Source organism: Sapajus apella, unplaced genomic scaffold, assembly GCF_009761245.1.
Source record: "Sapajus apella isolate SASKATOON/1434 unplaced genomic scaffold, GSC_monkey_1.0 scaffold52, whole genome shotgun sequence".
In the NCBI taxonomy this organism is placed as follows: Eukaryota; Metazoa; Chordata; class Mammalia; order Primates; family Cebidae; genus Sapajus; species Sapajus apella.
In genome coordinates, this window is record NW_022436992.1 from 11,697,261 (window position 1) to 11,710,831 (window position 13,571).

The 13,571-nt window shown below is 49.8% G+C and overlaps 1 protein-coding gene across 6 annotated transcripts in view; it reads right to left on the reverse strand.

Annotated features, from left to right (window-relative positions):
• REEP1 (receptor accessory protein 1) overlaps positions 1-13,571 on the reverse strand; it is a 119,964-nt gene that overhangs the window by 3,171 nt on the left and 103,222 nt on the right. For 2 of the 6 annotated variants that reach the window (XM_032243593.1, XM_032243594.1), the window contains exons 7-9: positions 10,740-10,775; positions 3,082-3,233; positions 107-199 (exon numbers count right to left, since the gene is read on the reverse strand). The exons of 2 other annotated variants lie outside the window; for them this stretch is intronic. In XM_032243593.1, coding sequence (XP_032099484.1) covers positions 107-199; positions 3,082-3,233; positions 10,740-10,775 — 281 coding nt within the window. The remainder of the gene's footprint in view (positions 1-106; positions 200-3,081; positions 3,234-10,739; positions 10,776-13,571) is intronic. 2 more of the 6 variants (XM_032243595.1, XM_032243596.1) reach the window with 1 other exon arrangement.

Consider the following 13,571-nt stretch of genomic DNA (forward strand, 5'->3'; position numbering starts at 1 on the left):
TCCAGCTCCTTTGGCCAAATGCAGCTGGCTGGGGCTGGGATCTATCTGAATCTCGTAACAGGAAGCAATCATCAGAGTCCCATCCCCCATATCCCATGAAACTGACCATTTTGAGAGGCTGATGCCTCCCTCTTAAATTATGCTCCTCGATCTCCCAAGGGAATGGTTGTGCAGAATGACACATCTTTCTTGTTTCCGCCTGAGGAGCAAAATGATCTTAAATGATTCAGCAGAAAGAGACACCTCCTCATCACTTCCTTTGCTTTTGTTACTTCCTTTGGGAACCAGCCTAACGTTTTTTGGTACATGCCTCAAATTTCCATCACTAAATTTCTAGTTCCCTTTCTGGATGTGAAACCTTCTAATACACAGCGTACCACACCACAAAGGCAAACACCACCTTGAAATACAGGTTGAATGTCCCTTATCCGGAAATGCTTGTGGTCAGAAGTGTTTGGGAATTTAGATTTTTTGTTTTTCAGATTTTGGAATGTTTGCATATACATACCAACTGCACATGCTAATCTGAAAGTCTGAAATTCAAAGTGTTCCTATGAGCATTTCCTTTGAACATGACCTTTGTACATCTTGTCTGTGCTCAAAGAGTTTCCGGTTTTCTGATTAGGGATGCTCAACGTATATAAGGGCTCCGCCTCATCTCTCCTACAAATGACTCTCAAGGGACCCCGCCATCCATGGGATATACAAATCACAGGAGGAGTTCCTATTTCAGTGAAAACGAAGTGAACATTTTCTGGCACAGCACTGGAGAGGGTTCACACAACTGGCCCAACCTACCCTGAGCACCCATGTCTGTCCACTTATCTGTAAACACAGAGAACTTCTTTCTCTCCACTGTGCCCATTCACACCTCTATTCCTTCTGACTGGAAGCCCTTCCCTCCCTCCTCTGTCTTGCATATTTCTAGGCCTCCTGAGGACCCAGTTCAAAAGGCACTTCTGCAAAGGTTTCCCAGAGCCCCTCCCGCCACTGCCCAGCCACACACAAGCAGGCATCATCACTGCCTTTGTTCTCTCATCATGTTTTGTACATGTCCCACAGCAGAGGACTTTGCACCCAGTGAGAAGGGGGTTGGGAGGGGCGGGGCTGCTCACTGTCCCCACCAGACTGGGGACTTCCTGAGGGCAGGCCCATGTCACATTTGCCACCATTTCCTGGTGAGTGGCTCAGTGCTGGGCAGACACGTAGAAGGGAGGCAGTGAATGAGCCAGAGAACAAGACTCAGGCCCTGTCATGGAATCCTCATGCTACAGTCTTACCACTAGGAAATGCTTACCAGCTGCCTCTAGACAGAGACGGAAAAAAGAAACAATGGAACCCACCTTTCCAGTAATGTGCCTCTTGGTGGGCTGGCGAACAGTAAACAGTAAAGCAGCTTGTGCAGCTTCAATAAATAAAAGCAAAACAGCACAAACCCTTGGGCCCTAGAATTCTTTTTTTTTTTTTTGAGACGGAGTTTCGCTCTTGTTACCCAGGCTGGAGTGCAATGGTGCGATCTCGGCTCACCGCAACCTCCACCTCCTGGGTTCAGGCAATTCTCCTGCCTCAGCCTCCTGAATAGCTGGGATTACAGGCACACGCCACCATGCCCAGCTGAATTTTTGTATTTTTTAGTAGAGACGGGGTTTCACCATGTTGACCAGGATGGTCTCAATCTCTTGACCTCGTGATCCACCCGCCTCGGCCTCCCAAACTGCTGGATTACAGGCGTGAGCCACCGCGCCCGGCCGGGCCCTAGAATTCTTTAGGCTGGGCTCCCATCCCCATCATGAGGCTGCCCAGGCCGGATTGCCCAGGCTGGACTCCTCTAGCAGCGTCCAAGCCCAAAATATCCTTTCCTAAATTCTCTAAGTTTAAAAGGGATCCATGTGTAGCACATCTTGGAAAGGAACCTGATGAACCGCACATGGAGGTGGTGATAATTACAGTCCTAACGAATAAGAATGCTAGGCCGCTGTGTTTGTGGAGGGGATATTTTCGAGGCATCTCCCTATATAAGTGTCACAAGGATCTGTACGGGGACTTCCTATTTGCTTCAGATGGCCTCTCAGGCTGCGATACTCGGCAGATGAGGAATAGGAGAGGAGACCTTAGGAAGCAGAGAGGAAGACTGGGGTCCTTGCCCCTGCGCTCATAACTGGTGACTCCCTATCCACCTCACAAAGCAAGGCCCAGAAAGCTCCAGGCTCAGCCCTCCTTCTGCCAGAATTCCATTCACATCCTACAGCTGACAATAGCATATATGTGAAGTGTTTTGGTTTTGGTAATTCTAAAGGGCTGTACCCTGTTTAGTAACATTTCAGGAATAGCTACTTTGTACCAGGCACTATGCTGTGTCTTGGAGATACAGTGATGGACAAGCCTTATTCTTATTTATAAAAACTTTTCAAATAACACATTCTGAGTTTTCTTCCCCCCAAAATACCCATTTGGGTTGCTTTTCACTTGTATATCAACTTAGATTAGTACTTGTTAATATCTGGAAGAAACAAAATAAAACAATAAAGACCTAGATACTTTACTACTCTATTACTTTTTCTTTTTCTTTTTTTTTTTTTTTTGAGATGGAGTCTCACTCTGTCATCCAGACTGGAGTGCAGTGACACAATCTCACTGCAACCTCCGCCTCCCAGGCTCAAGCAATTCTCCTGCCTCAGTCTCCTGAGTAGCTGGAATTACAGGTGTGTGCCACCACACCTGACTAATTTTTGTATTTTTAGTAGAGACGGGGTTTCACCATGTTGGCCAGGCTGGTCTTGAATCCCTGACCTCAGGTCATCCACCCACCTTGGCCTCCCAAAGTGCTGGGATTACAGGCGTGAGCCAGTATATCCGGCTCACACTCCTATTTCTAAATGAAATTAATAGGATTTCCTCCCCTTGGCAAGTAACTGGAGGCTATCCAGTGGCTGGTTCTGCTTGTTTGATGGAAAGAGATCTTTCCATCCCAGGCATTGAGGAGATGTTGGTGCCGGGAGATGCTGCTCCTGGGACTCCCAGTCTCCAGGGCACAGCCCTTGGACAAACACACTCCAACCCGCAGTCCCGGACACTTTGTACCTCCAGGAGCAAGTCCGTCCTTCGAGGTGCTTTATACTTGTACATGAAATCCAGCAGGTCTTCCTCCTCCTCGTCAGAAAACGCCAATGGGTTTTGGACCTGGTGGGGCTCCCATGCCTTCACACCACCCTCATTCACATCTCCCTCAACCACTTAATGTCCATTTACAATCTACATAGAGGAGACAAAGTATAGCAAGGAGGCGTCAGTGCAGGGAACAAGGAAGGGCAAGGTTAGGCACACAGCACACCAAGCCAGGCCTGTGAGGACAGCTGAGGCCCCTGGGTCTGAAGAAGCACTGACATTATGGGGGCCTCCTTGCAGAGTCTGGGATTGTGAAAGCGCAGTTGTATGAATCTCCAGGCACTGTGCACAGAAACAACCACAAGCTCAGATTCTACTGAAGCTACCAAGGGGGCACCACTTCCCTGGGTGAAGAAAAACTGCCTTAACTGAGACACATCGATCCCTGCAGCTCAGTCAGTCCTGTGATCCCACACCAGATGAATACTCGGAGAAAGACTCTCCTCTAGAGAGGACGGCAGCAATGATTCGGGGTGGGGTGGGGGAGCGGTTTCTATGTTATACACACAGGCCATGTTGACAGTGTATTATACTTGCATATTCAGCTCCAAGCATCCTGTAAGAGACAGGATGTAAAATGCCAGGAAGCCTTAAGGGATAATCTTAAGCAAAGCTATGCAGGTTTTTTTGTTTTTTTCGAAGTCCCAGTCCTAGAGAAGGAGAGAAACCTAATGGAAGGAGAATCTGACAGAAGCCTCTGCCAAAAAAATGACAGCGAGAGTCCTGTTTTAGTCTGCCTTGAATATATCTGCAGGAAGAGCTTTAGAATTAATTCATCTCATTGAACATACAGTGTTTTTTAAATGTTAAATGCTAATACATATTCCATGTCATCTGGCTAGGTGGTTCTATCTTAGTTGAGATGTAAAATATCTTCTGCTCCTACTCAGCTTATTTGATATCACACACACATATCTTTCTATGCTTCATCTATTGTTTTTACCTAGAATCACAGAATGTAGAACTAGGGGGTTCTCAAGCCATCTAGTCCAATCACCATGAGGCCTCCAGGAAACCAGAGCTCTTCCTGGGACACCATGCTCCTAAGAGCATATTCAGCACGAAATGTGCTCTCTCTCCATCAACAATGGACTTGCTAGACTATACCAGCACCAGGTGTGGAGTAAAACAGACAAGTAAACCCTAATCTAGGGCAGTTTTACCAGTTACCACTGCTGTGTTCCCCAACAGCCAGCAGGAGGCAGCACAACACCCAAAGCTGAATTGTAAGCTGGGGTGTGATTGGTTCAGACTGGGCCTTAGTAAGTAGTCCTGAGATCATTAATGTTCCTTTGATTTTTTTTTTTTTTTTTTTTTTTAATTTCTACTCTGCACTTCCCCAGCTTATTTACTCTGGCTTTAGTTTGTCCTCTGGTCCCTTCCTCTGCCCTAATCAGCTGCATCCTATTAAACACAAAGACCTGCAACTCCAGGGAGCCCCCTCTGAATACTCTGGCCCTCCCTGGCCTCCCCACTCTGAGACCCGACAGTGCTTGGAGGCTGTGCCACACAGTTTGTGCTGGGTCCTCATGTCAGTCTCATTGCCTCAGCCAACAGAAGGCATCTTGAGGCTGGGGGCCATGGCTGATCCTTCCTCAGTCTCTCTGAGCGCTGGGCACACAGTCAGTGGCCACTCATCAGCTAAACTAAGTAGAATCCTGAAGTCATCTCAGAGAGCTCAACTCTCATCCCAAGTCAGAGCTTGACACCCATTCACCAAACCAGGAAATTCCTTCTGGACACAGATACCTCCTGCCTGGCAGGAGGGAAAAAAGACCAAAAGCCCTCAGACCAAGGCAGAAACTATAGAAGCAGCCTGCCAGCCCCACCCCAGCAGCAATCCTCGTAACATGGAAGCGGGGAGGATGCTGGTTCGAGTCTGTGCCTCTGCCCATGCTGTACCATTCACATCTGGGTCCAGGGCTTTCCCTGTACTGATGGTTGTGGGCATCAAAAGGTGGCCCAAGGTCACCGTGAGATCCTCAGGCATCTAACAACCCAGCCTGGTCATCTAGTCTGGATTCACTGAGGCTGAGCAATGAACTCAGACATTACCAAAATCACCATCATCACTGTAATCTCAGGACTGAAACCAAAATGGCTTTGAGCATGTTCTCCACTGCAAGGACTATAGGGTAGAAAAGAAATGACCCTCCAGCCCAGTAGGACTGATGGTACAAGGACAACTCAGATATCCAAGCAGGAATAGAAACAAGTGCTCAGCTCAGCAGAGGCTGGGAGCAAAAGAGGCCAGTGTGGACAGTGAGGGAGCCAGAAGTAGCCTCGGGGGAAGCTACAGAGATAACCTCCTAAAAAGGGAAGACCTCTCCTAGTCACTGTGTCTGCTGAGCATCTCTGCCAAGAATGTTGTCTGTAATATTTGCCTTACTCTCAGAACCAGAGAGAATAAAATAATTCTAAACAAGACAAGCTTCCAAGCCTCTGGTTGGCTGTTGCACTGTGGACATGAATCTCTTAACTAATTGTATTTCCCTCTTTGCACTGGTTTCAAGGAAGCCAGGTGTCTTGACAGTCAACACCCTGATGGCATGCATTTAAAATATTATTCTCCCCCTGATTCCATCTTACTTGCCCACTCCCTTTTTCCCTTGCTTCACTTATCTTACTTTGATTTGCTACTTTAGATATATTTCCACAAGTAGACCCAACTCCTTTTTAGATCAGGAAGGAGTATAAATGGAGAAGTGAACCCCACAGAACATAGTCCCAAAAAAGGGGCACCAGGAAGAGCATGAGGGGGAGTAGCTGGGTAGAAAATTCCATGCTCTGCCTCCTCTGTGTCTTGTCTCTGAAGATCTAAAGACAACTGGTCCTTACCCCTGGCAACAGGCCTGAAAGAGTATTGCTTTCCCCATCTTAGTACTCTGATGGCTCCCAGAGACAGCATGTATGAGAGGAGGGTCTCCCATCCAAGGTCATGGCCATAACAACTTGCAAACCTCAGGTGATGGTAGCCATGGCCTTGAGCCTGAAGAGCTGCCACTATGATGCCCAAAGCTGGGCTGCTTCTAGGAAAGGGCGGGGTCTCTGCTGTCTTCCATAGTAGGAAAATGGGTGTGTGGCCTTGGCTGATGTTTTTATATTAGCAAACATGTCAGCCGGACTACAGCAGGCAGGGCCTGCAGGCTCCACCTCTTCTCTCTGTGGGAAAGGCAGGGAGGGAGAAACTGGCAGAGCCTCTCAGCCCTTTAAAGGCCTGTGTAGACTGCACTGGGCCCAGGGCCGCCGCACCCCTACAGTACAGCAGAACCTTTCCCAGGTTAGCAAAAACATCCTACACAGCACACACATTAGTGGGAGCATTAATGGAACACAGCAAACGTCTGCAGAAGAGCACACCCGTCTGGAACACTTACATCCATGTCCCCAACAGCACCGAGGAGAGAGAAAAGAACATTCTGTTAGAGAAGGGTCTTTGGCACTGAAACTCACGCATGTGTGCATACTCATGCACACACACCCATCCACACAGACACACTCACATACACACTCACATGCACACATGCTCGCTCACTTCCCATGCTCTAAACATCAGGCAGCTCCTCCTGCTGTGGTCAGAAGAAGTACACTGCCCAGAGGCCACACTCAAAATGTAACTCTCTCTCTCTCTCACTCTCTCTCTCTCTCTCTCTCTGAGAGGACAAAAAGGATGACTGCTTTTAAAAATTATGTCCTACATACTTGATTTTAAAAAGGGGGGAGGGACACCTCTATGACTAACCACAGGCAGTAATCCAGAGTTCAGTTCTATATTACCTAGAGGTAGGCAGAGAAAAAAGAAGGGAGAGGTAATAGACACATAGAAAAAGAGAGAGACATGCAGAAAACAATAGCGAATCGTTGACAAATGGGACAGGAGCAGAGTAAAGGTGGGAAGAGAATGTTCTGGCATCAGAGATGTGCAGCTTAGAATAGAGGCTGCTGCCCTCTGAGGCCTTTAAGCTCTGTCACTGCCCTAAAAGGCACTTAGCAGCCTCCAAAATGTCTCCTTTTCCCTACCCCCATCATGAATTAAGTCCTGAACTTACGACTCCTAGAAAATGTTCCTGTCTGCTGGGGGCCCTGGGGCCCTGCGTGGCCCCAGATGTAATCTGAATCTTTCCAGGCGTTGGCCTGAGTGAGCCTCCACTGTGACAACATTTCAGGAGACCAGGAGGAAAGTGTCCCCAATACCTGTGAAATCCTCTTGCTGCTTAAGAGTCAGCCTATAGCCCTAAGTGCAAGACAGACCTCCCCCAACACCATCTGCCATCACTGCATAACGCAGTAGAGACTGTCAGAGCTGAGAGGGACACCTTATGGAGGGGGAGACTGAGGCCTGCAGAGTGCAGGGGCTTTCCCAAGGCCTCAGAGGGAATGGTGTAGACCAGTCATCAGAGGGTTCCTTGCATGCAGACCTCAGAGACAGGGAGAACTCCAGAGCCCAGGTTTAAGAGGCCCTTGGAGAGGCAGAGGACCAAGAAAGGAAGGGCGGGGGCAAAGGCTTCCAGGTCTTGAGGCCTCCACCGGGCCTCACCTGCTTCTGACTGTCTAGCAGCCCCCATCATGGCAGCTCCCAACCCACTCTGGGATGAGGAACCAAAACTTGGACACTGAATCCTGGACACACTCTTGTGCATGTGCAGCCTTCCAGAGCTATTCAGTTCCTACAGTCATCTACAGCTCTATTAAAATGCACTTGAAATGCTCTGGAAACACTGTCTGATCATGAAACCACCAGGTGTCATGGCAGGAGAGGGCTTCTGAGAGTAGCACAGAGCAGTGCCAGGGAAAGAATGGAGGAGAGGGCAGCCACTCTCCCCAACCCCCAAATGTCAGTCTCCAGAATTAGAGGCTTTTGGAATGGCTCACGGAATTTACAGACTCAAAACTGCAGTGTGAATAGACAGAAATCCCTGTGATTGTCTGGAACCACTGGGACTGCAGGGTCATTTCCCATGAACTAGTATGTCCACCAGGCCAGCATCTAGTGCCCAGTGCTGGAAACAGCTGCACACAGCCCCTTCATTTCCAACTTGGACCAGGGGGCACCACGGGGACATGGGGTTAGAGTTAGAGCTGGGCTAGGACACTGGTCTCCACCTGCAGCCCTGCTCAGGACTCCTCTGTCAGTTCACTTTAGCCTATGGCCTCCCAACTCTCCAGCTCTTCTTGTTTTTTTGGTTTGGTTTGTTTAGTTTAGTTTTGTTTTGAGACCCAGTTTTGCTCTTGTTGCCCAAGCTGGAATGCAATGGTGCTATCTCAGCTCACCACAACTTCTGCCTCTTGGGTTCAAGTGATCCTCCTGCCTCAGCCTCCCGAGTAGCTGGGATTACAGGCATGCGCCACCTTGCCCGGCTTATTTTGTATTTTTAGTAGACATGGGGTTTCTCCATGTTGGTCACGCTTGTCTCAAACTCCCAAAGTCAGGTGATCTGCCCGCCTCAGCTTCCCAAGGTGCTAGGATTATAGGCATGAGCCACAATGCCTGACCTGATCCCCAGCTCTTCTATAAAGCACTTAAAAAGCTGAGCTCTGAGAGTCTTAAAAATAAAGCAATGGCCAGGCGTGGTGGCACATGCCTGAAGTCCTCGCTACTCCAGAGGCTGAGGTGGGAGGATCGCTTGAGCCCAGAGTTCTGGGCTGCAGTGCGCTATGCCAATCGGGTGTCCACACTAAGTTCGGCATCAATATGGTTACCTCCTGGGTGCGGGGGACCATCAGGTTGTCTAAGTAGGGGTGAACCGGCCCAGGTTGGAAACAGAGCAGGTCAAAGCTCCCGTACTGATCAGTAGTGGGATCGTGCCTGTGAATAGCCACTGCACTCCAGCCTGGGCAACACAGCGAGACCCTATCTCTTAAAAAATAAATAAATGAATAAAGCAATGGAGGCAAAACAGGCCACTTCACACAATGCAATTTCCTGTCCTGCTTATTGCCAATGTGGGAGGGGCATACCATGCCTCCATGGCACCAGGGCTGGAACAAAACTACACTGGGCACCTCGTGTGCCTTCCTTCCTCCCCTGACACCAGCCAGCAGGCTGCAGGCCAGGCATGGCCCTCTAGCCTTCTGAGCCTAAGGCAGCTTCTCCATGGGGAGCCAGGCAGTGAAAAAGGGGCACTGGGTAAGTCCAGCACCCTCACTAGTCCCTAATGTATCTAGTTAAGGATAGGCAACAGGTGGAGCAGGTTATGGCAACCACCAGGTGGCTGTGGCTCCAACAAGCCATCACTCACACAGGAGTGACGGGAAGGCAGCATCAGGAGTCCCTGTCCAGAACTGGGAGACCCCCCCCCTCCCTGGGGTCTCCTGGCTTCTCCAGGCTGTCACCACCACCACCACCACCACCATCATCGTTATCATCACGATCATCCTTCCCAAGATTATTATGGCCCCTTCATGGCGACTTTGACAACAGCACCGTGAGGTCAGGAAGCAGGGATCTCATCTTCATTTTAAGAGGAGGAACTGAAGCTCACAGTGGTTAGGGGATTCACACAGTTACACAGCTAGTAAGTGGCAAAGCAGGACCAGGGCTCCCTTGGCTGCACCAGGACCAGAAACCCCTGGAACTTTAGGACTTCATCATTTCAGAGGACCTTAGTAAGTCCCTGTGTCCTTACCTGGAGCACAAGGAAGTGTGACTCTGTTGCGGTTTTTTTTTTTTTTTTTTTTTTTTTTGTGACAGGTTCTTGCTCTGCCACCCAGCTCAAATGCAATAGCACAATCACGGCCCACTGCAACCTTGACATCCCAGGCTCAAGCAATTCTCCTGCCTCAGCCTCTCAAGTAGTTGGGACTACAGGTGCATACCACCACACGCGGCTTTTTTTTTTTTTTTTTTTTTTTTTTTTAATTGTAGAGATGAATTCTCACTATGTTGCCCAGGTTGGTCTCAGGCAATCCTCCTACTTCTGCCTTCCAAAGTTCTGGGATTACAGGCATGAGCCACTGTGCTCAGTGACCCTGTGGTGGTTTTAAGATATCTCCATACATTCTTCGATGCTCCTCCCTTCAAGAAGTGGAGATTAATTCTCCTCCCCTTGAACATGGGCTAGGCTTAATGACTTGCTTCCAACAAGTAGAATAAGGCAGAAGTGATTAGTGTGACTTCAAAGCCTAGGACAGAAAAGGTACCCTGGCTTCCTGCCTGCCCTCTTTCTTGATCGGCTCACTCCAGGCCAAGCCACCTGCCATATTGTAAGGACACTTAAGCAGCCCTGGAGAAGCCCATGAGATAAGGAGCCTCCAGCCAACAGCCATAAGAGCACCACCTTGAAAGTGGATCCTCCCGTTCGTCAAGCCCTCCGATGACTCAGCCTGGGCTGACATCTTGAGTGCAACCTCTTGAGAGACCCAGAGCCAGAACCACCCAGTTAAGCCGCTCCCAAATTTCTAGCTCACAGAAACTGTAAACTACTGTGTTTGCTGTTACAAAGGGTTAACCTCCTGACCCCTCCCTATGACTATGCAGCTGAAAGGGAGCCCCAGGGTCAGGTGCCCGCTCCTGGTTAGAAGCTCTTCCTGAGTGAGAGCACAGCACACTGCGGAGAGGCTGGCTGCTTACTCACCTTTCCGGGTCCTGCAGGTGGAGCAGCAGGTACACACTGTGGGAATGGGGTGGGGGCACCGTCAGTGACATTCCCCCTGGACAGGGACCAGCCCCAGACAAACAGGGAGGCCCTGGAGAGGTGTGGGGATCCCAGTGTGTACAAGCTAGGGATCCCAGGAATGTGGGTCTCTGTAGAGACACCAAAGTGGGGAAAGAGTCATCTCAGATTCAGTTTCCTCTCAGGTGCAGAAAATAACCTCACCTGGACCACAAAGTCAGTCCTTGCACCCTGCAGGGAAGGCAGGAGACAGAGTCAAAGTTTCCTCTGGGAAATAACTCCAAGCACCCCTGCCCACAGACTCCTCCTGTTTCTGCTTTCCAGTTCAGAATGTCCCCCAGGAAACCTCCTCGGACTCACCTCTGAACCCCAAAGTACTTCGTGTCTGGGCATTTGCAAAGGCCTAACTGGCTGCTGCCTTGTATAGGCCACTGGTCTTGGTGCACATCTGGGCCTTGACATAGAGTAAGTGCTCACTAAATACATGCTCACTGAATGATTCCAAGTCCATGGAAGGCCAGGATCATTCTTTCAACATTTCTTGTACCCTTCCTGGTGTCCAGTGCTAGGCATTCAGTGTATGGTATCTGACTACACACCTCCCAGCTCATTGTGCAGGGAGGGCCATGTCAGTCCCCACCCACCCTGACCCTTTAAGCAAAGAGGAAAACTCCAGGCAAGAGAGAGGGGGTCAAGCCAAGTGCACTGTCCAGCCCCATTCTGGCTACTGAAAGCAGCAGGAGAGAACTCCTCTTCCCCTTCTCCAATGCCCAGACCCTGTGTCCTCAGAGCACATGCAGAGGTCTCTTGTGTGCCAGGCATGTGGTTGGTATGCTGGGTGGGTGTTTCCAGAGGGAAGAACAGAACCCTTGTCTGCCAGCCAGGAGCTGGCAGCACTGAGTGACCGTGACCGTGCAGGGACAGACTTCGTGCCCCTTTCTGCCACCCTCATTTGCAGCATCTTCTTTCTTTTCCTCAAGATGCAGGAGGTCATGTGGATGTCACTTCTCAGCTCACAGCAAATGGTCTGGACTGGTTCATGGGATCCTCTTCACTTTTTTTTTTTTTCTTTTTTTTTTGAGACAGAGTTTTGCTCTTGTTGCCCAGGCTGGAGTGCGATGGTGTGATCTCGGCTCACTACAACCTCTGCCTCCCAGGTTCAAGCAATTCTCCTGCCTCAGCCTCCCGAGTAGCTGGGATTACAGGCATGGGCCACCAAGCCTGGCTAATTTTGTATTTTCAGTAGAGACGGGGTTTCTCCATGTTGGTCAGGTGTTCTTGAACTCCTGACCTCAAGCGATCCACCCGCTTCGACCTCCCAAAGTGCTGGGATTACAGGCATGAGCCAACGTGCCCAGCCACCCCCCTCACTTTTTATGTGCCTTTACACGACTTTTATTCCCACACCCCACTCACATTCTCCTTCCTCCTCAAGGAGTGTCAGTTTTAACATTTTAATATGCAACTTTTTGTTTCAACATGTTCTTTGTATAAACTTCGTATTGTTACTTTGCATGATGGGCATATATTTTTATTGTAAATAAATTGCTAGATAAAATATTCTGTTTGTACTTTTCTTCACCTGGCATCATGCTTTCAAGTTCCACTGTGCGTACATTTAAATCTGTTGCTTCCAGCTGCTGCAGAGAATTCCACAGGGTGCAGCTCCCATCTCTCTCCAGGTTGTCTTCAACTCCTGCCACCTGTCCAGGGTTTGCAAATTCTCTGGTTTGCTCTCCTCACAACCCTAAGACATAGGCTGAATAGGGATTATTGGGCTTTTTTTACAAAGAAGAAAGCTTAAGGGAATCCGGTCTGTCTTCTGTGCCAAGGTCAAATCCTATGGTAGCATCTGCCTGGGTTCTGAGAGAAGTTCTGAGGCTGAATCGAGGCTCAGAAGGAGCGAGCATGCCTTGTTGTGCTGCATTTGCCGTGTCTGCACAGGCCTGGCATCACCCAGCCAGGATGAAGTCTGGCCTCCTTCCCTCTTCTGGGGCCCTTTCTGGCGTCCGAGGCCCACACTGGGGGCTGAGCTGGGAAGGGCTTCCTCTGCTAGACTTCCTCCCAGGTACGTTGACTTTACTTCAGGATATGACAGCCCCAAAGCCTCTGACCCAGCCAATCTTGCCCATATCCAGGCCTAGGCCATCTTTCACCTGTCTTCCTTTTTGAGATAGCTTTTATTTTAGGCTCCAGAACAGTTGGGAAGAGCACCACACTGCCCCTGGCCTCCCTGCTGGGTCACATCTTTCCTCTTTGCCCCTGTGGTCTTAGGTGCTGAAGCCAAGGGGAGCGGCAGTGAGGAGGGCTGGGCATGGTGCAGCACAGCCGGTCCTCTTGCTCCCCACTGCCTCCCTGGGGCATGGCAGGGACATCACCATCTCTGCTCATGGAGAGTGGCAGAGCCAGCACCAAAGCAAATCATCCCAAATGCTTTTCTATGTGGTGCTGGGCTGGGAAGATGTTCCAGGCCCAGAAGACATTCCCATCTCCCTGCAGACCCTGCCAGCTTCTTGCGTTCCCAGTTCTGAGGCTGCCCTGAATAAGTCACCAGCAGAGGTCTAGACAGGAGGCCAGCAATCTGGGGCTGGGGGGCCTCAGCCCAGTACACAAACTCTGAGCCTGCCTCCTCTGCTGGGCTCACCTCTATAATGGCAATGCAAACTCTTGGAGGCAAAGGGACCCCAGGGCCACCTAGGCCCACTTCCTAGCCAAAGCAGGAATCCCTCCCTAGAACCTGACCATCCAACTTTGGCTTGGGTCCTTCCAATGTCAGGGATCTCACTACCTCCC